Raw genomic sequence first — 27036 nt, 5'->3', positions numbered from 1 at the left:
TGTAAAAAATGTCTTCCTCATGTCTAGCCTCAATCTCCTGTCTTTTAGTTTAAAACCATTATCACTTGTCGTGTCATAACAGGCCATGTTAAAAAGTCTGTCCCCATCTTTCTTATAGGTCCTTTTTAAGTACTGAAAGACTGCAATAAGGTCTCCACAGAGCCTTCTCTTCTCCAGGCTGGACAAACTCAAATCTCTCAGCCTGTCCTCATGGCAGAGGTGTTCCAGCCCTCTGATCATATTTGTGGTCCTCCCTCTCCCACAGGTCCTACTGTTCATGGGTTCCTTCACCCAAATGCGTTCACATCAGTTATTGACAGCCTTATATTTTTTAATCTCAATTTTCCCATTGGTGAAACAATAAATGAAGGTGAATTTATCAAATTAAGTAGAACTTTGAGATGGAGAATTTTTTTTTGTTGGTTTTTTTTTTGTTGTTGTTGTTGCTGTTGGTTTTTTTTAATATTAGCCCTTTTTATTTTATGTATAAGAGAGTCTGTTATTCACTGAAGGTCAGATAAAACCTATTTACAACAGGACACTGATCATCATCTAAACTCTACTTTCCTCTACAAGTTCACTTCATCAGCTACACTGGCCTGGATGAACCCTGAGATGAGATTTCTCACTTAGCCAAACCTGCCAAGCAGTATTGCATTTTTGTGCTCTGCACAAAATATACACACACATATATATATATATGTAGGAGAAGATCATCCAATGAATTCTCTCTTGGATCAGCTCCTGTTCATTTTTCATGATATTTACAGAATATCAGTGTGAGATAGATAGAAGAGTTATACATGAAGCAAAGAAAGAAAAAAATCCATTGACCAAGATTTGTGAAAGACATTGGTTCTTTTGTTACTTGATCATTTATTCTGCAGTGAGTAAGCAGATTCCCTTCATTCCTCAGGCAAATTGTTCTTTGATGAGCCGGATGAAATAGCCGTTCCCTTCCTCTGAGTTTAGGTCCTGAAGTTAGAAACTATTCTTCAATGCACAGACAAAAGCAGTGCTGAAGAGGCAAGATCAAACCACTCTTGTTCTCTTTGCAAGTAACAGCCTGGATCTCGCAAAAATGTGAAACAGTTATAGTTTTTCTGTATTTACATAGATATAGAGATAGCAGAACTGAGGGATCTTAGCTTTGTGCACAGTGACAGAGTCCATTACGTCGGACTGTATTTAGCCCAGTGTAAGCAGAACAGCATAACCTGATGGAACGTCACAAGGTAGATCTACTCAGAACATTTTTACAGCTTCTTTCAGGACTTTAATTCTGACTTGGTGACTGAAGTAGGTTGATAATCTTGAAGGGATAGTGTCACCAGCATGAATTTAAATTGCTAACTACTGAGTATATGCAAAGTTCTCACTCCCAGAAGTAGCTAGGCATGTTTCCTGCATTGTGTGACAGAAAAGACAAGGTCGTCAGCAGGAGAGAATGTGCACAAGATATTAACCCGAGAGGTGATCCCAGTTCACTGCTTCCTGATGCTCAGGCTACACTTGTAATTTCCGAGGACAATATTCCTCATAGCCTTATATTAACAATACGCTGTAAGAGAGAAATCCTTGTAAACAACTAGCAGGGAGAGTGAAACAGAAATGAAAGAGAGAAGGAGAAAAACAACACTGGAAATAATTTAAGGCCATAGATCATGGAAATGCTCAGACACAATCACAAGCAAGGACTAATTTGGAAACTAACATGAGAGTCCATGAAAACAGTGCCAGTAGCTCATTGAACATTTTTTTCCTTCTTTCAAATTTGCCTTATTTTGTAGTTTAATAATAAACAGTACAGTGCTCTGTGCTTTTTTCAAAGGAGTTATGACATGCATTATGAGCAGCACCATTAGCCTTTCACCTTTTACTATTCACTCATTTAAGGTCCTAACCCTACTGATTAAGTAAAGCCTGGATTACTTAATGAAGGAAGCAACAACCATTTTACAGGGAGTTATGAGATCAGTATCACTCAAGAGACTACAGAAATTTGGAGACCCTCTATCACATCTATTGCACAGCAGCCCTGGTTAAAGCTGTCAAAAAAAAAAAAAGGTAAGAAAAAATAAATGGCTAAGAAAAGAATCTTGGCTTTTCCAAGATTTGCAGCAGAACATTAACCCCTCAATAGACAAGTTGAAAATACGGAAACTAGCAACAGTTTCACAAATAATGAAATTAGTTGGAAAAAAATACCTTAAGTAGTTTCATTCAAATAAGAAAGACATTTCTAATCAAACAAATGTGATATTTAAACAAATAATTATATACTTCTATACAAGGCAGAGGACTGAAAATGAAATTTTATGTCATCTACTCTTCTGATACCAGAAAGAAAAAGATCAGAATGGGCTCGTAAATGGTCTATTAAGTAGCTAACCCAGAACTGCACTGCTTTGATGGTTTGAAATTCTTTATTTCTGATTTTCTTAAGATCCATCTCATTCTCATTTAATCTGTTAAATAAAAATTTATCTTCCAATGCATTTCTAGCAAGCGAACATGTGCTCTCAGCTTCTCTTTTGGAAGACTGAACAAGCAAAATTCTTTAGGCTTCCTTTACGAAACTACATCGCTTTCCACTCCCCCTGTCCTAAGCAGCCTGGCAGATCTGTAGCTGCTGCTAAGTTAGTTTTTTACTGAAAGACTGGACATCATGCTTGATACAAATAAAGTCTCAGAGTAACTTGCACAGTGACACTAGTACACCCTTATCTCCACCAGAAACATCTTGCTGCTTTCATCACCACACCTTACTGGCAAATGCAGTCACAGTCATCTCATTAGCACTGGTATTAATAGATTCTCCTTCTATTTTTTTTTTCATTGAACGAGCTACAGGTTTTTGTACACTTTCTTGTTCTTAGTCTTTCAGTGCATAATCTTGAGATTTCAGTTACTCATCCTTTTTCTTCAATACTTGAATTCTACTTCTATTTGCCTGCTTTCAAAAATAACCTTTGCCATTACCCTTTGCCATCTTACCTTTTCTCTAATAGTTACTGTTTTCTGAATTTACTAGTAAATCACCACATGTATAATCTCCCTGAATTTCCTTTGTTAAAAGGGAAAAGGGGGGGAAAGGGGGGACTTACCTTATCAGAGAACAATAGCAGATTATTTAGTTTAATTTATCTTTGGCAGGTTGATGTTTCGGCATCCCATTTCCCATTTGATCCCAAACCTTCAGCTATATTTTACTACAAATTTTGTTGAATGTATTGTCTCTTCCTTTCCAGTTATGTGTTATTTTGCTCCCTCTCCCCACTTATATGTAAACTTTATATTTTCCTACTTTTCACTTGAAGTCACTAAAAAATTTTGCCAACAAGTTCAGCAGCCTGAACAGAGTCATTTTCGTGCTTTTTGTAGACTCATTTGTGTATTGATTGTCCCCTAGATATGTTTCTTTCTTTTCCCACGTACTTGACAGAATCAAAATTAGATGGTTAATGGTCCTGTTTGCACTGCAAATGAAGTCTTTATTTAGTCAGGGTACTATGACTGCTTTTAATATCTACTCCTTAGTAATTACACAAAGTAAGCATTTCACAGAATCACCGAGTGGTTGGAGTTGGAAAGGGCCTCTGGAGATCATCTAGTCCAACCCACCTGTGAAAACAGGTTCACCAGAGATCACACAGGAACAGGTGGGTTTTGAATGTCTCCAGAGAAGGAGACTCCACAACCTCTCTGGGCAGTCTGTTCCAGGGCTCTGTCACCCTCAAAGAAGTTTCTCCTCATATTCAGATGTAACCTCCTGTGCCCAGTGCTCATCCTCTCATTAAGCACCACCGAAAAGAGTCTGATCCCATCCTCTTGACACCTGCCCTTGAGATATTTATAAGCATTAATGAGATTCTCTCTCAGCCTTCTCTTCTCCATGCTGAACCTTCTATATTAATCTGTGCAGTTATTGAATTCAAATTCCTACATGGTAAATTGCTTTCCTGAACAAAAATCACATCGGAAAAAGTATAACTGACATTGTATACTAGACTAGAGCCCTAGACAGTCAAATCACCCCTTAAAAGGCTATTTAGTAAACTCAGACCTCCTGTCTCAGTCTCCTCACCTGGACACTTCCTTATGCTCCGAATTAGTGTACAATAACACTAATTACTCTGTGTATGTAGGTGTGTATATGCACAGATATATATATATATGACATTTCTCTTTTCTACACTCTACATCCCTCCCAAACAACACATTATGCCTAAGATTCTGATCTAATTGGAAAAGACTCTGTTTCATTCCTGCCTTTTGAATGTACTTCAAATTTCTGATTTCCTTTTCCCTCCTTCTGCTAGTACTACTGTTTTGCTCTTTCTGCTTATATATCCACTGCTCCGTTACCAGAGAGAGACTCTTGAGCCAAGCAGAAATAGATGTTTGCACTCCATTTGCTTAAAGCCCTTGTGGTCCTCCAGCCACAATAACTTTACTCAGAATATCAGGGTTATCTTGTGGACAGACTCGCTGAGTAGAAATTTTAAAAGTTGGGCTCCCCTCTTTGCTTTCGTATCAACATTCTGACAAGTTTTAGCACCTCCTGCCATCCTTCTTTCCTGTTAAACTTTGTTTCTCTCCTCTGCTTGGCATATGAAGTTGCACTTTCTTACTATTTCTTACTATTTCTTACTATGCATTGTGCAGAGCATTCTGATCTTGACTGGACCTTTCAGATGCTACAGTAACATGTGTAGTGGAGAAAGGCAAAAATTTAAGTTTTTCAAAGCAATCCTGAAAGGAGTTCTGAAGGCTAAATAGCAAAAGGAGAAAGGAAATGAGTGGTTATTTCTACCACCATAAAGTTGCTTTTCAATGAGGGACAACAGCAGAAGTGTGAAAAATGTCTGAGCTTGAACAGTCTAATTAAAATATAAAATCCAAAGCAATTGGATTCCAACACCTGAAAAAGACAAGAGTTCAGAAGGGTTCTTCAAAATACTGGATGAGGTGAGGAAACAACCACAGCCCGGTTTCCTAGTGAAAGTGAAGGTGAGTGGGTTAGGAGCCTCACAGATTGTTCATTTCTTGGAAATAAATCATTAGCGAAGACTTTTCACCTCATTGCTGTCCACAGCAACTCTGGTCATCTCAGGTGTAAAAGAGGAGCAAGGGAGAGAGTAAATCTTGCTGATAAGAGCCCCACTGCATCTGTGTCAATCTCCATGTTCAGAAGGGAGTGGGTGAAAAGAATTACACACATTGGAGGATAGAACCAAGTGGCTTTCACAGGGACTGAGAGAGTATTACAAATGATGACAAGAAGAGAAGGTAGAAAAAAGGTCTCTTCTTTTCCCTCCTTCTTAGTGAGTAGAATGAAACAGCACATCTATTTATTCCTCTTCATTTAGTGAGAGCAGAGTTTGGGTCACTGTCAGTGAAACTTTGGGACAAACGAGTTATACATGATTAATAAGGGTATGCAGGCTTCACATTCTACAGTGCAATAAAAACAGAACAATTATGTTTTCCAGGAAAAAAAGCATCATTCTTGTATCATTGCGCAAAAATAAGTCAATTATCACTCCTTAATTATTTATTTAGCTCTAATAAACTCTCATTGGCCATGAAAGGAACCTGGGAAACAGCTAACAGGAGTGAAAAACATAGTGAACATCATTGTTTTGCAATAATACAACCCAGGTTCAATGAATTAGCCTCTGGCACCAAATATAAATGAATGGGTATTTTATGTGAGTACAATATTTTGCATTAAAAAACAATTAAAGGATAAGTGGAACTAGGTTTTGTCCTGCTATAATGCTTTATGATACCTCACAGTAGAGCAAGCAAATTGGATGTGAAAATGTATCAGAAATGGAAGCAAAGAAATATTCCATAATATTAAGTCTGTTATAGTCACCAGCCCTAGCTAAATAAACTTGCTTCATTTAAACTACTGTGGGATAACAGAACTTCCTCACAAAAGGGAAATACATGTCTGATGCACAAAATTTAAAAAAAAAAAAAAGTTGCTTATTCATTGAATATTCTCCTTTACTTTCCCTTTTTCTGTCTCTATTATGAGAGTAAAGTGTTCAGAGGAAGGAAAAAAGCCCTCTGTGGATTCATCAGTTGTCTGATTGACAGTTCTTCCCTGCTGCTATCATATAACCAGAAAATAATATAATTGACTTCACCGTGTAGAGAAACAAATGCAAGTAGATCCAGTTTTCTATCTGATTTCTATGTTTTACTGTTTTCCAGAGTGCAAAAATAAGTCAATACAGTTTTATTAAAGGATTGCTATCACCGCCTAAAATTTTCAAAGCACATGTTCAGTAGTTTCTCAAATTCTATCAGTTCTCAAGCAGAATGTATTTTCTATAACAGCCATTGGTATATTTTTAAAAAGTCAGGAAGCTCAGAGATAAATTGGCACACTGACTGCAAGCAAAAGGCTGTGCAATTCAGATTCCATCCCTCACTTGCCACCTGTTTCTGGAAGGACTCAAACAATACCCTCAAATCCAGATCCTAAACCTGAAAACATTTGAAACAGGAATGAAACTGTGCATTTTGGGCCATCTCTAACTTGAAGAGAGATGGAGATTCTCTCTTCAGTGTCCCTTGCCTCTAAAAGTTTCACTTAAGTAAATTCATTATTAGACTGGAGATTATCCATGAAAAGCAAAGCAACTGAAGCTTCCTCCTGAAATCAGAAGGCAAGAACAAATCTACACAATCCCTATTTTGGGAAAGATACAACATTTATCTTCAATATATTCCAGAAATTAATAATTTTAATAGGTGTGCTCTTCAAAAGGCATTAACAGATACTTCTGTTCCCTGTTATCAATAAAATACACATTAAACACCCCATACACATCAAACTAAACAGGCAAATTCCCACACTTTCCTGCTTCTCACTACTGCTATACACTAAAGCTGAAGACAACCCCTTTCCAGTAGACAGCTAAAAACAAATGCCAATTAACCTATTTAAGGCTGGTCGAAAAACAAGCATTACAAACAGTGTGATAGAATGCACAAGAGTGACAGATGCATCCCCTCACCCCTCCAAACCAGCAGCAGTTTGGTACAGGCACCAGAGGAGGTATAAGCCTGAGCTCCATCCGGGCCAAGAACTCATTTTAGGAAACCCACAAAGAAGCAGAACGACACAATCAACACTGGGAAGTTGTGGGTGCAAGAAGTCTCATGCATACCTTTCCCACTGTGTGCAATTTGACTACAAGCCAATCACTTTATTCAACAAATACAACAGTTTAGGTAAATTTGCCTAAATCTTAAACCGTATTTTGTAAAATTCTGCTCATATTTACCAAACTTGTATCTACTTAATTAAAACAAAGCAGCTACAAACCACTAATGACACCTGAAAGATAAGACCTGTTTTGCACCTTATTGAGCAAAACAGAATCTACTCAGACAGAAAACACTTTCAAGGCCAGTACGAAGTGACTACAGACTGTCACCAGTTTCTACAGCTAAAAAAACATAAGGGCCTGTCTGAATACAGTGAAACAATCCAAGAACAAACAAGAAAACCCGAGACTCAAATATTACTATTGGATTGAAACATCACGTGAGGGGCAGGTAAATAGTCTGTCAGGGTATAATTACCCAGGGACTTCTATGCTCAGTTCAGCACCTCTGCACCCAGCTCAAGCCAACCCTGCTGCTCTACTGCTCCATTAAATCACTTATTTTTATGAACTTTGATGCCTGAGAGTTTGTTTTGAGAGACCTACGATCCCATCCTCAATGCCAATGAACTTTGATGCCTGAGAGCTTTCTTTGAGAGCCCAAGGATCCATAGTTCAGAGTGACTTTGCACCAGACCCCTAAAGGGGAGGTAAGCAGGGTGAGATGCTGAATAATGACACTTTGAAATCCTAGCCAAGCAATATAAAGAATCGGGTGTGCACGTACAATCCTTTGGCCATAAACATGTATAATCCCTTATCCTCTATGTTTCTCAGACATGAATCATTGACCAAGTCTGGGACTAAGTTTGGATCCAGCTTCACCTAGACTCCTCTCTGAGAATGAATTTAGAAAGCAAAGGAGTCCATTCTAGACCTTGTGATTCAACAGAGGCATCTCTATCTAGCCTTTTGCATCTCCTGTCCAAATATAAGTCACTCTAAAACAACTCTCACCTGATTCTCCTTGGCTTATTTCCTCTATACAGTAAGAGCGAACCTTACCATTGAACTCTGTCGAGTCATGTTTCTCTTTCAGGGATCTAACTACTGCTCTGTGACAAGCAAGACTCTAAACCACTCATCCACAACAACAAGTGAAATAATAATAGCCCACCATGATTTCCCACCTTGAAATTCAGTTCTCTATGTAGAAGTAGTATTAAAAAAGAAAAAATTAAAAAAAAAAAATTAAAAAAACACTACATAATGCACTTCTATAATTGAATCTGTAAAAACATTAAATATCTTCTGTCTATATTTTGCCGGATGTGTACTATCCTGTTTCCCCGAAAATAAGACAGGGTCTTATATTAATTTTTGCTCCAGAACTTACTACGTTTTTACATGTATAGCTGCCTGGACACTATTTAAATTGACTTTTTAAATGAACTGTAACCAGGAGTTATTTTTACAGTAGGGCTTATATTTCTAACATCCTCAAAAATCCATAAAAATCATGCTAGGGCTTATTTTTGGGGAAAAAGTATAACAACAGAAGTTGTGTGCTTATGTCTTTGCTTTTCTCTTTCCTCCTCACCTTTTCCCACCACCTCAACCCCCAGACATCTGACCTGAACTCAGAAGCTTTGAAGACCTGGGATGCTCCAGACTGCGCTATTCAAGTCTAAATGTGATAGCAAGTCGTTGAAGAGCAATACTGACAGAAGTGTCATTGGTCCTACTGAGACTGCGAAGGGATGGTACAGTATCCTCTTCCTGCATTCAGGGAATACCACCTTTGTCACACTGCGCCCTTTATCTGTTAAATATATAGCTGGATTTTTCATCAAGCATAACCTTACTCGAGCTAGTCATTCTTGTACTTCACAGATACCTGGAAAGATGGCTGGTGGTAATAGGAGTGAAACTATGACACGGCATATGCCAATTGGATCATTATCTTTCTTTCGCCTACATTGTATGGATATACTTACCTGTAGAAACACACACAGATCTAATAAAATACCATGATACTTCATATGAAAGAAGTAACTGCTAGATCCATGAGACTATAGACCAAATCTCTCAAAATGCTGTTTGACACATCAGACCTGGTAGTGGCTGGTCATTTTCTGAATATGTATCTTTCCTTCTTTCTTTCCTTCTCCCCCAACTGCTTTTTTTGGGAGGCTGGAGGGGGACAGGGAAAGGGTTCAGATCAGTTTTTATGTACCAGACTTCCAGTCACATTGAGGACTCCAGACTCCACACACATGAAACCCATGCTAGTCAAAGACCCAGCACCTGTAGGTGAATAACAGGCCAAGTATCTCGTGACTCAGACCACAGTGTGGTTGCTTTAACACATTGTAACTTCATATTCCACTTGCTGGCTATTTGCTGTTCTAACGTTAGTCTCATGCAATAGTCTCAATACATATATAAAGTTTATCCAGAAAGATATTAGGGCATTTATACTGAGCTTGGACTCAAGTCACCACTTCAAGATATATATTTAGGAAACAAGCTATGTGGGAGAAGGGAAGATCTTCCTGTGCTGGTTTCCAATACTTGAATGGAACAGACAAGAAACACAATCTTTATGCAAAGGTAAAACAAATAAATATGAAATATTCAAATAGAGGAACTATTTCTCAGCCAACTGTACTCAGTGTTCCTGTTAATTTGGTTTATGTCAGCTTTGAGAAAAAAATATGCAAAGACTTGATAAACAGTCCTACAACACCTATTTTCTTTCATTTTGTTCATGTACCTAACCTGTTGTGAAATAATCATCTTACACCTGCACACAGGATTCTACCTTCGTATTTCTCAAGAGCACTACAGAAGAGAGGTTCCTAAAACAATTCTCTAAGTCAGGGATGTCAAACTCAGTTTCACTGGTGAAATTTTCATTTTCACATTTGTACATTAATGTAACTACTCCTACATTTATACAGTCCTAAAATTACATTTGGCCCTTTGAAGGCAACCGCAAGACTGATGTGTCCCCAGTGAAAATGAGTTTGACACCCCTGCTCTAGGCCATGCTAAATAATCTCTGGGTCACACTACTATTAGCTAGGATACCCTTTGACCACCTCTTCAGCAGTATGCAGCCCAGTGTACCACCTGCCTGCCCCTTGTGCAGGTAACTAATAGTGACAGCATTCCGGGCATGGCAGCTTCACAGGCACACACACAGACACACACACCAAATAACAGCACTTTGCCGCCTATTAACAAAAAGTTCAACTATATCTGACATAAAAGAATGTGTGAAATCTGAACATGTCTTCTTTTATGTAACCATAATAAATTAGCTAATCTGTCCCACATTTGTCTGCTTGATGTAGTAAAACTTGTCCTAACAAGCTGCAGGTCTGTATACAGATCTCTGATGATAATGGGCTGTTTTCACTGTTAAAGCTCTTTGAGATATAAAACATAGCTAAGCTCACTTCTGCTTATAGATGACTTCAGGACCTAATTTAGGAAGCGGTACTGCTGTATTCCAACACAAGAATGGTTGGAGGATATATATATTTTTTCAAATAACGCTAAGGTTAATATACCTGCAGAAAGCATTTATGATTCCTGTATTATGTTTGTGGAATATTACGCTTGTTCCACCTTATCAGTTTTACCTTTCCTGATTTATTTGATGCCTAAGTGGTAATTTTTGACAAAGGTGTTTCTTTGGAGGATGAAACAGGTAATCAGTGGAGAAGAAAATGAAAATGGTTAAGGGTGGCTTCACCTATTCTTCATACAGACCTCCATGTAATCATACTTGGGAAACAACATGGAAAGAAATACTGGAAAGTTAACAAAGGTAATAGGAGAAATGACACTGCTCTCTGCTTATGACCTAAATTTCAGTGTGTGTATGTGTGTGCTTGTGGGAGAAACAGGGGAAAGCCTTTAGGCAGTTCTGTTCTTTTTCAATTAAAATTATTCTCTGAATAGGATAAATTACTTAAACGCTTATCTATCATTATAAAGACAATAATGAAGCTTTATTACTCCAGTTTCTCACCCCATGAAGACATGGGCCCTGATTCATCCTACCTGGCACTAACAAAGGCTGAGTGTGTGTGCAACTGCAGTCCAGCTCTGACCCTAGTGCAGTCAAAGCAGCTGTCACAGTCTGCTTTACCTCTCTTACCACAGTCCTTATAGCACACACAAAGCACTGGTGACTGCTCTTTGTCTGCAAACTTCACATGTCATCTTCTGGCACATTTTCTCTTGTTTGCTATGCTGCACTCAACAGTCCTACAAGACTGGTGCCCTGCTGGCTTAAAGGCCCTCGGTGCAGAAGATGTTTGGTGGGCAGGCTGTGAAGAGTGGGTTCATGCAACCCAAAACAAGGAGCTGGGGTGACCGACAAGCAAAGTCCTTGCTTCTCATGTCACAGCAGTCACTTAAATTAAAAATCCAAATTCAGTTTTTTTGGTTGTGGGATCAGTTGAAGAGGTGTGAAAACTGATATCGAGGTGCCAATTTAAATAGTAAAAAATGCTCAATTTGAGCATTTACTGAGGACCTTGCATTAGCAGCAACTGGAACCACAGTGGAACAATGCTGAGTCCAATGCACACTCTGAAGTATCTTCCTCTTTTACAGCATGGCAGGTCTGGCAGTTTGCTCAGTTAGACTGTCTTCACACTGTACCAAGAAAAGGATACTTTTGCAAAATTACTGAGGTCAAATTCTCACCCAGCAGTTGAACCACAGGAAATGTTCAGTGAGATTCCAGTTCTTTTGAGTAGATCAAAATGCTTGGGAGGAAAAAAAATCTCTACTCAGAAAAAACAGGAGTGTTCCAATCTAACTTCTTCCTGACTCACTCACAACATAAGCACAGCCCTTACTCCTCCACATCATGGGAAGTTCCAACAGGCTTAAGAAAAGTTTGTTTGCTTTTAAATTATTTGGAAAAAAATACCTTTATGCCTGAAACACTATTTAGAGGTGTTTCTGTCAAAAGAATGTAAAAAAAATAGTTTATGAAGACATTTCTATATTTCTCCATCCTGATTCCCCACTGGGTGCACTGGATTATAAGAAAACTAGCATCCAAATATTGTTACTTGAAATCTGGAAGCCTGAGGACTTCGATGATATTCTCAGGACTGGGAACCCGACTTAAACACCTGTGAATAAAAGACTTGTGACTGCTGCAGGCTGGATTCCCGTAATATTCACTAGGTCACTGCCAAGGTCTCATCATTTAAGCCCTGAAGACAGACCAGCATTCCACATTTTATGCTGAAAATGTTAGCCTTAGTAATCGGATATCAGTGAATTAGCTCTGAAGGGGACAATTTTTAAAAAAAGATTCACAAAATAAAGGAAAAATGTAACATTTTGCATCAATGGAACAAAACATAGAAAACTCTGATCTTGAATTTTGAAGCCACTGGCATAGAATTCAACCCTGGTCTATAAGGCAACCTGTAGACAGCTATGGCTCCCTTCCTTGTAGATCCTAACAAATAAGAATAACAATCTGAACATGTGTCATTAGCTGATATTACTGCTTCCAAATTCCATTATTTTCGTGCCCTTTGCTTCCCCCTCCACCTTACCCCATGGAACAAAAATCAATTCGACCAAAGTTTGGAAAGCCAGTCTATAAATATATGTAAGGTATCAATGTAAATAAATATATAAATAAATAAATACATTGGTAGATAAATTTTAAAAAACAAACAAAAAACCCACACAACAACAACGAGGGGAAGAAACAGAGATAGCCTGGTGCAAGTCCAAACCAAATTATTCCTCGATTCTATGATTTGTTTAAATCTCAGAAATCAAAGGTGGATTAGTGAAAAGTCATTGGAACAGTAATTTCACATACTAAAGATCATTCTCTTCACATATAAACTCTTACTCCTCAATAAAGATTATACAATTCTAACTCAAACCTAATAAAAATCTAATTATAGTCACATGAGCTAAATTTAAAAAAAAAAAAAAATTGTAACATTCTGGCTACTTTTTCAAAGCTTCTCTAGCTATGCTACAAGGACAAAGAAGGTAGAAATCTGTGATTAGAATATCTGAGGTTCTCTGGTCAAAAGCTGGCAGAGCTCCCGTAGAAGTGGGTCTTGGGAGACAACAGAGGTGGGTAAAAGTTACTGTCTAGTTCTCCCAGTCAATAGTAAACTTTGTGCTCTGCACTCAGCAGAATATTTTTTAAAATTTAACGGAATAGCACACTGTGAATGTTTGTTTCCTGGTCAGGTAGAAGCCATATATCTGTAATAATGTAATGTCCATTAGTTCTCAATTTATTTGTTTTTGACCTACTGAAAAGTGAAATTAGCTTATCCTTCTTGCATAAGTACTATAAAAAATAAATTTTCATTGCTGTACCAAAGTAACTTACATCCTGCACCATGTGTTTTAAATTAAATCTACAAAGTAGGTAAATTCCAAAATTGAACATTTATGTGTGTACAGTCAATACTGAACAGGACTTTTTGCTCTGTAGCACTTCCCAGAAGGTTGCTTTCAAGTATCTTGCCATCTCTTGAATAACTTCAATCTACTTTGATGCCATTTCCTGGTCTTTCCCTTTTCCTTTGATATTTTACTCTCTCAGCTTTCCGCTGTTTTGCTCCTGTCTAATCTTTATTCTGAGCTCAGCCCTGCTGCCTTTTTAGACGGTGGAAAAATATTTCCATTTACTTCAGTTGGACAGAATATTATGTTCTTGATGTGAATGTGTTCTATGTTTCCATTGCACCCCTGGAATAACTTCAACCATAAAATATCCATCAAAGGTAAGACACAAAATTCGAATACCTGAAATGTTGTCTAAGCACAGTCTAAACCTGAAACATAGCCTAAACATGCAAGACAAAAAGTTTTTCTTTAAAAATAAGTAAATTATGGGATATCTATAGTCCTTTAAGCACATTGCCTTAAATAAAATAACATATACATACACACATACTTCATCACATTCTCCAAAATACTGTAGGGAGCAAAAAGCATCAACTAGCACTGCTGACAGTCACATTCCAGCTTTAATACTAAATTCCAGTATGTGTTTCACTCCACCACTCCAAATGCCTCAGGGTTAATATCAGCTCAGAAATTCGACCACTAACAGACACTAGCAAATTTAATGAGACTAGAAAATGGGGTCAGACCAGCATATGTCTTAAGATCATTATACTATTGGTCAGAAAGAGAAAAAAGCAAAAAACCATTTACAAAGTTCTAGCATTGTTCTGCTAGCTTTCTTAAATTTGCTCATTACAGGTTACTGAACAACTGATTACAAGATCCTCCCACCATCCCCAGGCAGCAGGGAACCAGGTTAAGAGACACCAGGCAATTAAGTAAGGAAGAAATTCCCAGGAAGGGTGAACTGAAGTGACAAATATTGTACTTCACACAATATCATACCGCATTTCTAATAAATAGCTGAGAATACAAGTAATATTAAGATCATTAAAATATCCTTAATAAGGTGATTTATTTTTTAAAACCAGATTGTGGAAAAACACTTGAGAAATTAAAAAGAAAAAAAAGTGTAACTAAGCATCATCTGTTATAACCATGGTTGTAAAGAGGGTTTAGTGAACTCACTTGCCAGGTAATACCACTGTGAAAATAATGGCAAAATATAACACACGGAAGGAACAAGCTGTTTTTTGTGAAAAGAAACATACACTTCACATTGACTGAAAGCAGATCCTAGGAGTATTCAACATTACCAACCTGCAACTGTGCTGTGATGTACACCTATCAGGCATAATAAGGCATATGAGGTTATAATATACCAAGTGCTATAATAAGTATCATTAAAATAGCCACTTGTGGAGATGGACCAATCAAGACTTCTATTGTGTTTCCCCAGCTGAGGTGGAGAAAGGAAAGACACACAAAGATAAAGTGCTTTGCTTAAGGCCAAGAAGATTAATCAGCAGTATAACCTGGAAGAATGATGTATAATGCTCAAATCAAACATAAGACCTCAACAAACTTCAGTGTTCTTTTGAAAACAGATGGCAACACTGTCTTGTCTCACAATAAGACAATAATTAATTCAGTGAATCTGCTTTATTGACCATTAGGATCCCTTCATTACTTTGATATCTGCTTTTGAGTTGCATTAAGAGGTATATTCCCATTAAGGAGAACCACTTAGATCTTTTCCCCCTTGGTTTGCACAGTGAAGGTGAATATCCCTGAAATGCTTCACTGAAGCTTGCATTTTATACAGGAAAAATATTTTTGATATAATGAACTCAACAGACAGGATTTCATCCTTAATTGCCTTCCAGGGCTAACAGGAACAATTCCAGCTACATTACTAACATGATAACAATAAAATTATGGCCTAGCTGTTAAAATGACAGACAACAGATGAATCTATGTTCTTGCCAGCAGAATACTAAATTCAGGTTGCTTGATATGTGTAAAATTGCATAGGAAGACAAGGTCTCACAATGGTTTTCTGAAACAAATAAATATTAACCCTATATTGTAAACAGAAAAGCAAAGGTACACTCTTTATTGTAATTTATTAAAGTTCAGAAAGACCTGGAAATGAACCAAGTCAAAGATTAGACACTGCAGACTCTCTGTTTTCCTTGTAAGCTGTACTGTTTACAGCTAATACTAGTTTACTTTGCCTTCCTGAAGACTCCTTATAAATTGGAAATTCTTTCATGCACAAACAAACTTGCTAACAAATCTGAAATAAAATTTTCTAAGATGCACACGAATACCTGCAGTCAGTGAAGCAAAGTAGTTCTCTGTACGTTTTGTGAAGCAGAATAGGAATAAGGATGCAGTTAGTTTCAGGATTCCCTGTCAATGCCAGCTTTACCTTTTCTGGCTCAGCATCTGAGAGCAGTCTCAACCCCTCGAGCACAGCAGCACCACCAAGCACACAGCATTGCTCTATGACCACACAAGACATGATTGCAAGATACAGGTTTGAGTTCCTCAAGGCACAGCCCTCCGAGTTCCTCCACTCTTAAGGGCAAGTTTGACTTCTCCTTATTTTGTGTGCCACAAGACATATCAAATTATTGTGATGGTCTTGTCCTGTCATACTCTACTGTTTCTTACTCTCCATTCCTATTTCCTTCTTAGCCATACAGTTGCTGGGAGAAATTCCTTCTGCATATCCTTTCCCCACAGCTCATACACTGGGTTCAGAAAGAATACACTTACACTTCAGGTTCCATCTTATTTGAAGCCAGGAAGCTCACATTGACAATACAGAAGCCAAAAATGTTGCTCCTATCAGCTACCCATGGCCGAAACATTATTACATAACAGAATAACATTATTGCACAACTCAATCAAAGGAGTTATTTAACCTTTCTGGTAGGTTTTAGGAGGTTTTTCCTAAGCCTTTGTGGTAAATAAGCAAGATGTCCTGATATTATACCAAAACTAAACAGTTTGAGGGGTTTATTTTTGTCTTTTTTTTTTGTTTGGTTGGTTTTTTTTTGGGGGGGGGTGGAAGGGAAGAAAGGTTTGGGGCACATATGGGACACCATCTGTGAACTAGAAGGAAAGACTGTCAATACTGAAACAGCTATAAAGTGTAAATCATTATAATAATAGGCAGTGAATGGTGAAACGAAATTTTGAGTTAAAGAACTAAGATGACAATATAAATACCTTACAATTTAAAAATTCCATTATATTCACATAGCACAGCTAATATACCTCAAACTTCCAAGAATCCATCTACATTGTTAGAAGACTTTACAAAGCAGACAAGTATCAAACTGCACTAGAAACATTTGGTAGACTAAAAGTAATTAAAGTATTGATGTCAATGTATCATTCACACTGTTAGATTCACAAACAGGAAAGAATATTCCCATGTGCAAGACAAAAACTAAAACATAGAAATAACTAGCAAGAATATCTTTTAAAAACAGAGCAGAGACATCCAACAGGAGTGGTGCAACGTATGTAAACCTGATCAACATCTCTTCTGAAATGTGCTACAGAAAAACAAGTATGATGAAAATCTGAATGCAAATAAATATAACTGACAACAAACAACATATGAATTCTTTGAAAAGGTCTTGCTACTACCAAGGAAAATTTGCAGAGGAGCACAATCCATGGAGTCAAAGCCATAAAACAACGTCTAGAAGAGCTAGCTACAGGGTGTAAAGTTTACAGGATTGCTAATTTGATGTCACAATAAAAATTTCATGCAATAGTTGTGAAGGTACAGTCAGAAAGCATCATCTGTGTCTAATAGATAAGGTTACTTAACATTCAGGCAAATTCTGTCACTGTTATTTCAAAGACATTGAATCGAGGGTCCTTTCTGAAAATGAGACCAAGTCCCAAACACAAGATCTTCATCGGGCAGGTGAAGACTGTTATTTCTCTAGCACACAAAAAGAGAAGAGTCTTTTCTGTAGAAGACTCTCACATTTCAAACATACGCATTCTGAACATCAGCTAAATTTCTCCCATGATAAAGGCTATACCAGCACTAGCTTGACCTCTTCACAGTGCTTGTTTGCCGCATACTATGAAACATGCTACTGACCCTGGCAAGTGGGATTCAGGGTAAACTCTTAACTGTCTTGATGGATGAAAGGTGATACAGGATAATTTTGAAAAGTTCCAAACTAGCAGGAAGCTACAAATGTGAAATACCAACTTCAATAAAAACGGTCTAGTGAGGCCCATTGAACAGATTGTTTAAATGTGTCAATTTGTTTGCGTTTTAAAGACACCATAACTTTGCAATTATTATAATGGACAAACTCAAATTTCCTTCAGGTTGAAAGCAAAAATTCTTTTGTGATTTCTAAAGTTCGACATAAAATATTTTACAGCATAGCTCTGGGAAGTAATATAATATGTTTCTACAGCATGTTATACAACAGAATATAAAGATATAGTGATAAAACTATCAGAAAGAAAAAGTTAAGAAAAACCTTGCATTCTGGCAGACTTGCACACCCCAAAAATGCATATAATACAAGTGAAATGCAATTATTTTTACTGCCTGTGAGCTTAACAGCTGACCTATGTTTTAACATCCCGAGTACAGGAACAGAGATATTTTACCAGGGTTTCAAAGAAAAAAATAAAAATCTGTTGAGTTCATATTCCTCACGAATACCATCAAATGATGGCAAATCAATAGTCACTACTTTACTAACATCATCCTTTGGATCCAGTCAACCAGCATATCTAAAAATCCTTCCCAGAAGGGCCATACAGATACACAAATCTGTTTTAACTACCACCATGAAAACTCCTGCAAACAACCCAGCTGTCAGCTTGATTATAGGTGGAATATAAATCCCTAAAATCAGAAATGCTTAATAGTAAGGTAAGCTCCCTCTTTGCTGAATTGTTATAAGGGTAACTGAGTAAAATGAAAAGAATACAAGGTCATCATATGAGGCATCATTAGTGTCTTGAGCTATGCAATAACTGAATTTCTTCCTTATCACCAGAGGGTAACTTTATTGCATTATTGGCAGAGCACCTTCCTTTCTTCTGTAGTACTCTATTCCTACAGCTTACTGCAAAAAGAGGTTTTTCAAAAAACATTTTCGATTGCCCAGCAAGCATTCCATTCTTGAATGGCTTTTAAGAAGTCATAGTACAATGATTCAAAATCTTCAGCTCTAGCACTTGTATCACAGATAACACACATTTTTTTTCAAGAGTTTCTGAATACTTTAAAGAGACAGAACATACAAGTTCTTGACATCGTCCAAATAAAACCGATTGTAGGGAAAGTAGGATTTAAATAATCAGGGCAAGATCTATGCACAGTAAGTAGCCTGTAAAATACCAACAGGAACTACAAATGTTATTTTCTACTTTGCACAGAGTGCTTGTCAGACAGGAAGTTCAGTTTGCAGATGCAGGTGGGAAAAGCCAGAAATGCAGAACAAGCCCTTGATTATCAGCAGCAGACACCATAGGAAACCACGAAATAGGAAGAATTCAGCAGTTGTAGAAGATGTCTAAAAAGTGTAAGGACATACACAATTATTGATTAGACAAAGCATTTAAAGTACTTGTACTTAAATATGATTTTACGGTTAATTATGAACTTGAGCACAGTCTTAGAGTGGTGCATACTTTCAAATGTGTTGCTGCTTCTTGAGGTCAAGGTGTCATAAAAAAATTAAAGGTGAGGCAAGTCTTGTGAGGACAGGCACTAATAACAGAAGTGGTAACAATATGCTGAAGCCATGCAGATATGACGTAGAAAGATAACAAGAACTGAGATGGTTGAAAAAAGAATAAACCATAAAGAGACAAAAGTGAATAACCTTTATTCAGGTTAATTCACAGAAGTCACCTGAGGGATTCATATCTAAAAAAACAGGTAGATAACCAAATAGGAAATGTTTCAATTAACTGACATTCAATCAAACAACTTGCTGCCCAAAATTCAGTCAAAACCAGAGCTTGAACTTAAGACCAGATGAACAGATGGCACCAAAACCTACAGATTCCCACCACCTACATAATACAAGGGGAAAGAGATTGTTGGCTAGCTGAATAAAAAGGAAAACACCTGTGCAATTTTGTCCAACTCACTTTTTAATGACTGAACAACATAATTTCCCTGCCTTCAAACCTAAGGACAAAATCATTCAGGATTTGTGAAGTTTTAGACACTCTAGGGATAAAAACCCAATAGGTAGGATCCATTATTTTCCTGACAGCCTTATTTGTGGTTCTATTTCTTAATAAAGAACATCTGAATGCTATATTAAACATGCTGAAAGGTTCTTCACGTCTTACACCTCAAACTCAATGCTCCCAAAACACCTCAGTTGTACAGAGGCCATATGAAGCTCTAGAAATAAAATCTGATGTGAATAATCCTTGAAATAAATCAGTTCCTGAACAGGTAGAAACATGGCTTAGTTTACAAAGGTTTTTTTACACATCCTCCTTACTAGGAATATTTTGTCAAGTGTTAGGGTTTTTTGGATGATAAATACAGTTTACATTAAAAAAAAATGCATTATAGACATCCATATTTTTATCTCGTTATATCCATGTGTTCCATAAAGTTCTGCATGTTTCTCCTCCTGATTTGGCAAAGATAGAAGTAGAATCAATGCAGTTTCTGCAGTATAAAAATTCTGAATTTCTCTTGCATCTACTTCAAGTCTCAACTTTCAACTTTTGGCAAACATTATCTGTCAAAATATCAGTTAACACCAAATATAATTTTTTTTTCTTAATTTCATAAAGGTTTTAACATAATTTCAATCAATACCTCTTTCCCCACTGGGCAAACAGCAAAGTACTTAGAAGAATTGTGAAAGACAACATGGTCCCCAGCTCTTCATGGATGAAAGACATTGATCCTTGTGCTCTGGGGATAGTCTTTCAAGTGTTTGCTTTCTGTTTGCTTACTGAAAACCTGCAAGTTATTTTGATCCTTATCACCAGACTGGGGATTCCTTAAATCCTTTAGTATTGTGTTGGGATTTTGAACCTAATAAAAAAATTCTCTCACTGAAGACCTCACTCTTTATCCACCTCAAGTGATCCTCAGTTCTTCTGGATCTGAAGGGACAAACACGTTATAAATTTCCAAACATCAGTTTAATTTGTCTTTTTACATGGATAGGGAAACACAGGTGCAGAACAGTATTTTTCTCATAACCAAGCTGAAGCTTTCCTCAGATTTTTGTACTATGAAATTTGGTGTCTTCTCCACTTTAGCTCTCTGTACCTCAAGTTACTGTTAATTGAAGGGCCATCATGGTGTGGGTCTTACGCTGGCTCTGTTGTTGTATCTCAACCATGTGGGAACTTCTCACACAGACCCTTCTAAAGCCCTGTTCTTGCTGCACTTCAGAGAAGCACATTCTTCAGCACAAATTCTTACTTCAGAAAAGGATTCAAATCTGAACTTAAAGAAACACAGTGATTTTTGTGTATGACACTGACAAGCACCAACTCCCAGGTTTTGTTTGGTTTTTTAACTACTTCATTTATTTCATTAAACTTGAGTTTGGGGCAAGATGATTACAATTCTACTTGGACTTAAAAGGCATATTTTTTCTTACGTTAACCATGTTTTTGCTTCCATTGTCAAGTCATGCATATAATAAGACTTTTTCTAAAGTGATTTTTTGAATGTTTCCTTCAGTAATTTCCATCATATCTTACACAGCGTACAGAACAGATGTAGTCACTATAGCTTGTACAATTCCTCTCAGGGTGTGCACATGCAGTGAACAGATCTCCAGCTACTACATTAGCTACCATGCAGAAATACAAAAGTAGCACTGAAAAACAAACCAACCAACCACACCCACTTAAGACAAACAAAAAGTGAGCTGAAATAAATGGAAGACATTCAGATTTCTTAAGAGCTGAGGCATACTCTAACACTGATATTCTTAATTCCAAAGGGCATGTTAATTTATATAACAGAATCCCTGAGCAGATCCTCTAGAGCAGTTACCAGAACACCTGCAGATATACAGTACATTTTAAGGAGCAATGCAAGGCTATAAATATGCAAGGCATGACCTCATTCATATTGTTCCTTCATAGAACTCAGATCTCTAGTTCAACAAAATAAGGAAGAAAATAACAAAAGGAGGAAGGACTGTCTACTGGTTAAGAACTGGGAGACAGGAAACCTGGATTCTATTTTTGGCTCTGCCACAGAAGTCCATTATGGCAAACTTTTCCAGATTTGAGGGGTCAAATGAAGCAAGTGATTCTGAGAGATGAAATGCTACAAAGGACTTAACCACAAGTATGTAGATTTGAAAGATTTGTCTACTTTCTCTGCCTAATCTCTGTCACCTGAAGCAATGATCAAAATTCTCATTTATATCCCAATGATGATGTAAATTTCCAACAGAAAACAGTGTAATATTATTATTAAAACCAGGAAAAATAAATATGGACACCTATTAGATTCATCTTCCTTGTCCTCGTACTCAAAGTGTTCACCTTTTATAAGCAAACCTTTAAATAACCAGCATTAGCCTTTGTTTGTATGTGAGTTGAAATTATAACCTCCAGCATCATCTCTCATTTTTGAAGTTATAAGGATATTTAGACAAGGTATTAAACAGTCCAGTAGTATTGCATTCCTAATAATCAGGAAGACATTCTCTCTGTTCTCACCCTCTTCTTCATCTTCAAGAGTACCTCCAAGATATATAGCACAAATTTCAATATCTTTCAGCAAGACGAAGGCATTTTTATTTTGTTGAGGTTTTTTTGGTTTTGTTTGATTGAGTTTAGGTTTGTTTGTGGGGTTTTTTTGATGGTGGTGGTGGTGGTAGTTTTGTTAATCTAATTTCCACAGAAGACCTTCCTTTCTTTCCTTTTTTTTTTTTTTTAAGTAAGTCTAATCATACTATATTTCTCACAATTACAACACTGAATTGAACATGTAATCCAGGAAGCAAAAACAGTGTTCTATTTAACTTTTTCTTATGAGTACCCTTTCTTTAACTGAATGATTTCAGATTCAGCACTCCAAATGTTAAGTTTAGTTTACTATCCAAAGTGGAAAGCACAAGAAACCACGACTACCATGAAAAAATCTGGCTAAGTTACAATTTTCACTTGAAGAAAACAAAAAGGCCAATGAACTTTCATTACATAGGAGGGAGGGGGAGAGACAGAAGAGAAAGGGATCTCCTTTTACATTGGCTTTGCCATTTGGAACAACTCACCAGAAGTATGGAAAAACAATATCAATAGAAAGATAGGAGGAAAGAGTCACAATATTTTTCAAAAGCTATACTAAAATAAATCTGCTGCAACGTTGAGATACATGCATCTCTAAGGAATATACACACTTTTCACATGCTATAGTGAACTGGCTGTCACTGATGGTAACTGATTATTTTTTGTGGTCATGTAAAGTGCTAAAAGTATCACTAATTGTTAGTTCCTAACTCTCTGTAACAGAAAATAAAATTTCTGTAACTATAATTTGTTTGTGGGGTTTATTGTTTGGTTTTTTGTTTGTTTGTGATACAGTATAGTCTTTAATACTGTATCCATAGCAGTCTAGACGTCAATTAGAGAAAGCGGGTCTGACAGTGTGTTAGAAAACCACTAGCACAGTGACTCAATACTCTAGAGACTTCCTGATACAAGCAGCGATTTCCCACAAAATCCAAGGGGAGAGAAGAGTGTAAACAACAGTTCGTGTAGTGCAGAGACTTGGTTTAAGGCCCCAGTTCTAAATTCCTTATACAGTCAGGTTAACTGTTGACTTTAATGTCTGCTGTGGAAACACCTGGAATCAGTTTGCGTATCATACATTTTTCCTATGGAGACAGATATTCCTGCCTGTGGATGTATCTGTTTTCACTTCTGAAAGATTCTGACCTAAGCATGAAGCAAGGCATGGATGTGGTGTTACACAGGACTAACCTCAATTGGATTTGCATTACATTTCCCCTCTGACATGACACAACAGCACATGCCTTTAAGTTAATTCAAGTCCCTCTCACAAAAAGCAGGAGCATGAACTGGAATCCTGAGGCTTGGTTACAGGAAAAATAAAGAATAAATAATCCTTGAATCTTGTTAGTTATTTTGAAACCTGACTTAATCCTCTTAAATTCCCTGTAGGATCTGTATCTGTCCTTTCTCTAACCCAGAGAAACAACTTAATCTCACATAAATTCCATTTATTTGGAAAAGCTATTATGTTGAGTGGGTTTATAATAAAAAAATGATCAGTGCTTCTCAGTTCTGTGCTGCTGTTACTTTTGAGTGCTGAATCCATTATTCCTACTGCACATTGTCAGTTGCTAGCACAGGGAGTCTGCAGCTGATTTCCACCATCAACCTGGATCAACCCTTGCCATCCACAGGACCTACTACCTTTGGTTCTGTTTGCATCTAGTTTTCTGCGAGAATAAGAGGATTCAGTGACCCATTTTGCAACCTAAGTTCTTGGCAAAGCAGTTAGCTTTAACAACTTCATCGATTTTTCATCCAGAATTCAGCTTCTGGAATATGTTAGTTATCACCAAGCAGTTAAGCTGGATGTCTGGCAACTTATCTGACCACTGGATTAGCCTGAGTATTTCCACAGCAAAGTCATTAGTCCGTCTTCAATACTGTGTGCATGTGAAATTATATTCTGTGGCTCCATCTCATGGAAGAAAATTAGATTAATAAGTGAGACAGGACACCTCTTTACTGTTTATACTAGTCCACTTCATGATTGGTTATTCAGGGCTTCTAGGACTCACTAATTCCTAAAACTAATTTTGGCTGGAATCTGACGAACAGTACCAGTTACCTTGGTACCTGGGATCCCCAAACTATATTCCTCAACATAGTATTTCTTCCAGAAGATGATATACTCATATGGTCTTATTGTGACAGTGAGCTTAATGGCATTATCAAAGCATCTGCTGGAAGACTTGAGCAGGAAAGGTAGAAAAACATCAAATTCCCAAGGAAGAAAAACAGTGCATTTTAAGATTGCACATCAGCAGCCAGTTAATTATTGTAAAGGATTACAATCGGGTCTGAAGAAAGAACACTAGGAGAAAAACTGAAATTGCAATTGCAATACTTTTCATTTCTGATTTTATTCTGCATTCAACAGTCCCCAATTCCCCTCACAAAAAAAAAAAAAAATCAGTTGTGCCACATGTCAAGACTGTAGTTCAATGAGAATGCTAGAAGTGAAACTACACTACACACATACAGATGCTAGATGTCAGTCAACAGCCAGATTTTAAAGACCTGTTGATTAGTCGAGTTACCAACATCTCCAGTCCCACCAGAGCATCACAGAGTGGAAGGATTGTACTATAACCTTCATATCATTATCATAGCTACACCTTAAGAAAGTCAAACATTAAAAAAATTATATCTATAGTTTTCAGCAATCTTCAGAATGCAGTACACTCAATTTATTTCCATCATGCCAAAGAACTGATCCAGTGAATACAGTCACGTCTCTACTGCAAATACTTTCATCCATCTAAAATGACTGCATATTCACTGTCATGACTTACCAGACTGTGTGTATATGAATTTGAAAATGCCTTGAGAAATGCATCCCAGATTTCCATGTTAATTCTCAACATTTTATATGAACATTACATGAGTTTAAAAATTAGTTCCTGAGCTTCTTTGGATCCTCAAAGAAAAGTGCAGCTGCAGCCTTAGAAGCTTTCAGTCACACAAGTCTGGATGAAAGAGTGCACCACTTACCGCTGAACAGGTAATGGAAGGGAATCTAAGTGGTCCTCGCCTTTAAAAGCCATATTTATCCTATTCTTATGTGTACTTCTCCATAGGCTGAAATCTAGAAAGAAAACAAACAAGTGTTTAGTAAACATAGTGAAATTCAGGCCTCTTCAGTCCAGGGTGGCATGGCGTTCTCTTCTGATCTGTGGAGCTCACTCATTAAAAACAATTCAAAGGGCTTTTTTTCCTCAAATCACCACAGAACCCCAGGAGTTAACCAAAGCCATTAAGTACATTTCATGCCATAAACACCACAGGGTTTGCATATTCCTGAACTTCCTGGACTACTGCAGAGGTCAGATCCATCTGGGTTGAACAGTTCTGGGTTGATATTGAGGTATTATTTAGACTCTTTTATTTTGAATTAACTGGAACTCTAGAGGAAATAGATATAGTACAATTGTAATTCTTCAGGTTATTGTGAGAAAGATTGCAAGAGAAAGCAAGTGTATGCTCATATGAGTTCAGGATCATTTAGTACTACAACTACAAAAAGCCCCTCAATATCTAAGTTACTGAAGTACTGGATCCTTCCATGATAAACTATTCAATTTTTCTATCAGTTTGAAATTCTGTGCATGTCCTTTTCACCCATGTTTTTCCTTTATACCTGGTAGACCAAGAGACACATACAAACACTATTGTACTAGAAAGAGTCAAGATGGAAGGAGAAAGATCCTCCTCGTTTTCACAAAAAGGAGGGGTGCTGTCTCCCTTCCTCTTCTTTTAATTAGCCCCGTCTTACATCAGGGCATTACCTACTGTACATCAGTGCATATTCTCAACAAAACAAGAGAGGATATATTCTATCAAAAAAGGTGAAGTCATTCCCACTCATCCCCATGGCTAAAGGAAAACTAATGCAAAATATTTGAAGGAAAATATTGATCTATTACTCATGAAGATCAAAGCGGAGAAGAATTAATTTAGAGGAGGAAACAGGAACAGTGGGGAAATGATGCTTTCTTAGATGCGAGGAAAAATCTTGGATCAATGGATCTCACTACTGAAGAAAAATACTTTACATAGGAAATTAATGCTATTTGTGTCACCAAGTGAGGAAGAATGTTTTTGATGTAGCCACTTGTGAAATTCTGCCATTTGGTTATTGACTACATTCTGCAAGCTGAGTCAGCCAGCATTTAAGATATTTGCCACTCCAAATTGCTCTTAATTGACACAGAGTGGTCCTCAGCATCTTTCCTAGCAAACCGATCTCATTGCTAATGCATGTCCTTGGGTTTTTTTTTGCAAGATCTCACAAACGTTATCCTGAGTACATGAAAGTATTACAACCAATGTAATGCATTCAGATGCTGTCTACTGTTAGCACCAGACTGCTTTGGTAATGGTGTCATCCTGTGTTCCTCCCTACCCACCAAATTTTCCTGGAAGTAACAAACTTCATCTTCTTAGTCCATGCATGTAGGAGTACATTGAAAAATGGGAGAAGAATCTGTTTAGGGGAAATATATATAAGCAGTTTCATTGTTGCCGAATTCGCTGATTTAAAAAACATTGCAGATACTTAACAAGTTTTGCCTGAAAATAGGGCTGTGGACAAGTGTGAAAATATTAGTACATAACCTTCCACTCCCATGACACACAACAACTTGCAAAACAAGCTTCCAGTTGTTGTTGGTTT

General features: G+C 37.2%; 1 protein-coding gene across 5 annotated transcripts in view; it reads right to left on the bottom strand.

Moving 5' to 3' along the window:
- The window catches only part of INSC (INSC spindle orientation adaptor protein), a 149640-nt gene that overhangs the window by 82890 nt on the left and 39714 nt on the right, over nucleotides 1-27036 (bottom strand). For all 5 annotated transcript variants that reach the window (XM_065839196.2, XM_071808935.1, XM_071808937.1 and 2 more), the window contains exon 2: nucleotides 25356-25449. In XM_065839196.2, coding sequence (XP_065695268.1) covers nucleotides 25356-25408 — 53 coding nt within the window. In that variant the 5' untranslated portion in view covers nucleotides 25409-25449. The remainder of the gene's footprint in view (nucleotides 1-25355; nucleotides 25450-27036) is intronic.

Source organism: Patagioenas fasciata, chromosome 5, assembly GCF_037038585.1.
Source record: "Patagioenas fasciata isolate bPatFas1 chromosome 5, bPatFas1.hap1, whole genome shotgun sequence".
Classification (NCBI taxonomy): domain Eukaryota; kingdom Metazoa; phylum Chordata; class Aves; order Columbiformes; family Columbidae; genus Patagioenas; species Patagioenas fasciata.
This window is presented reverse-complemented; position numbering and strand designations above follow the sequence as displayed.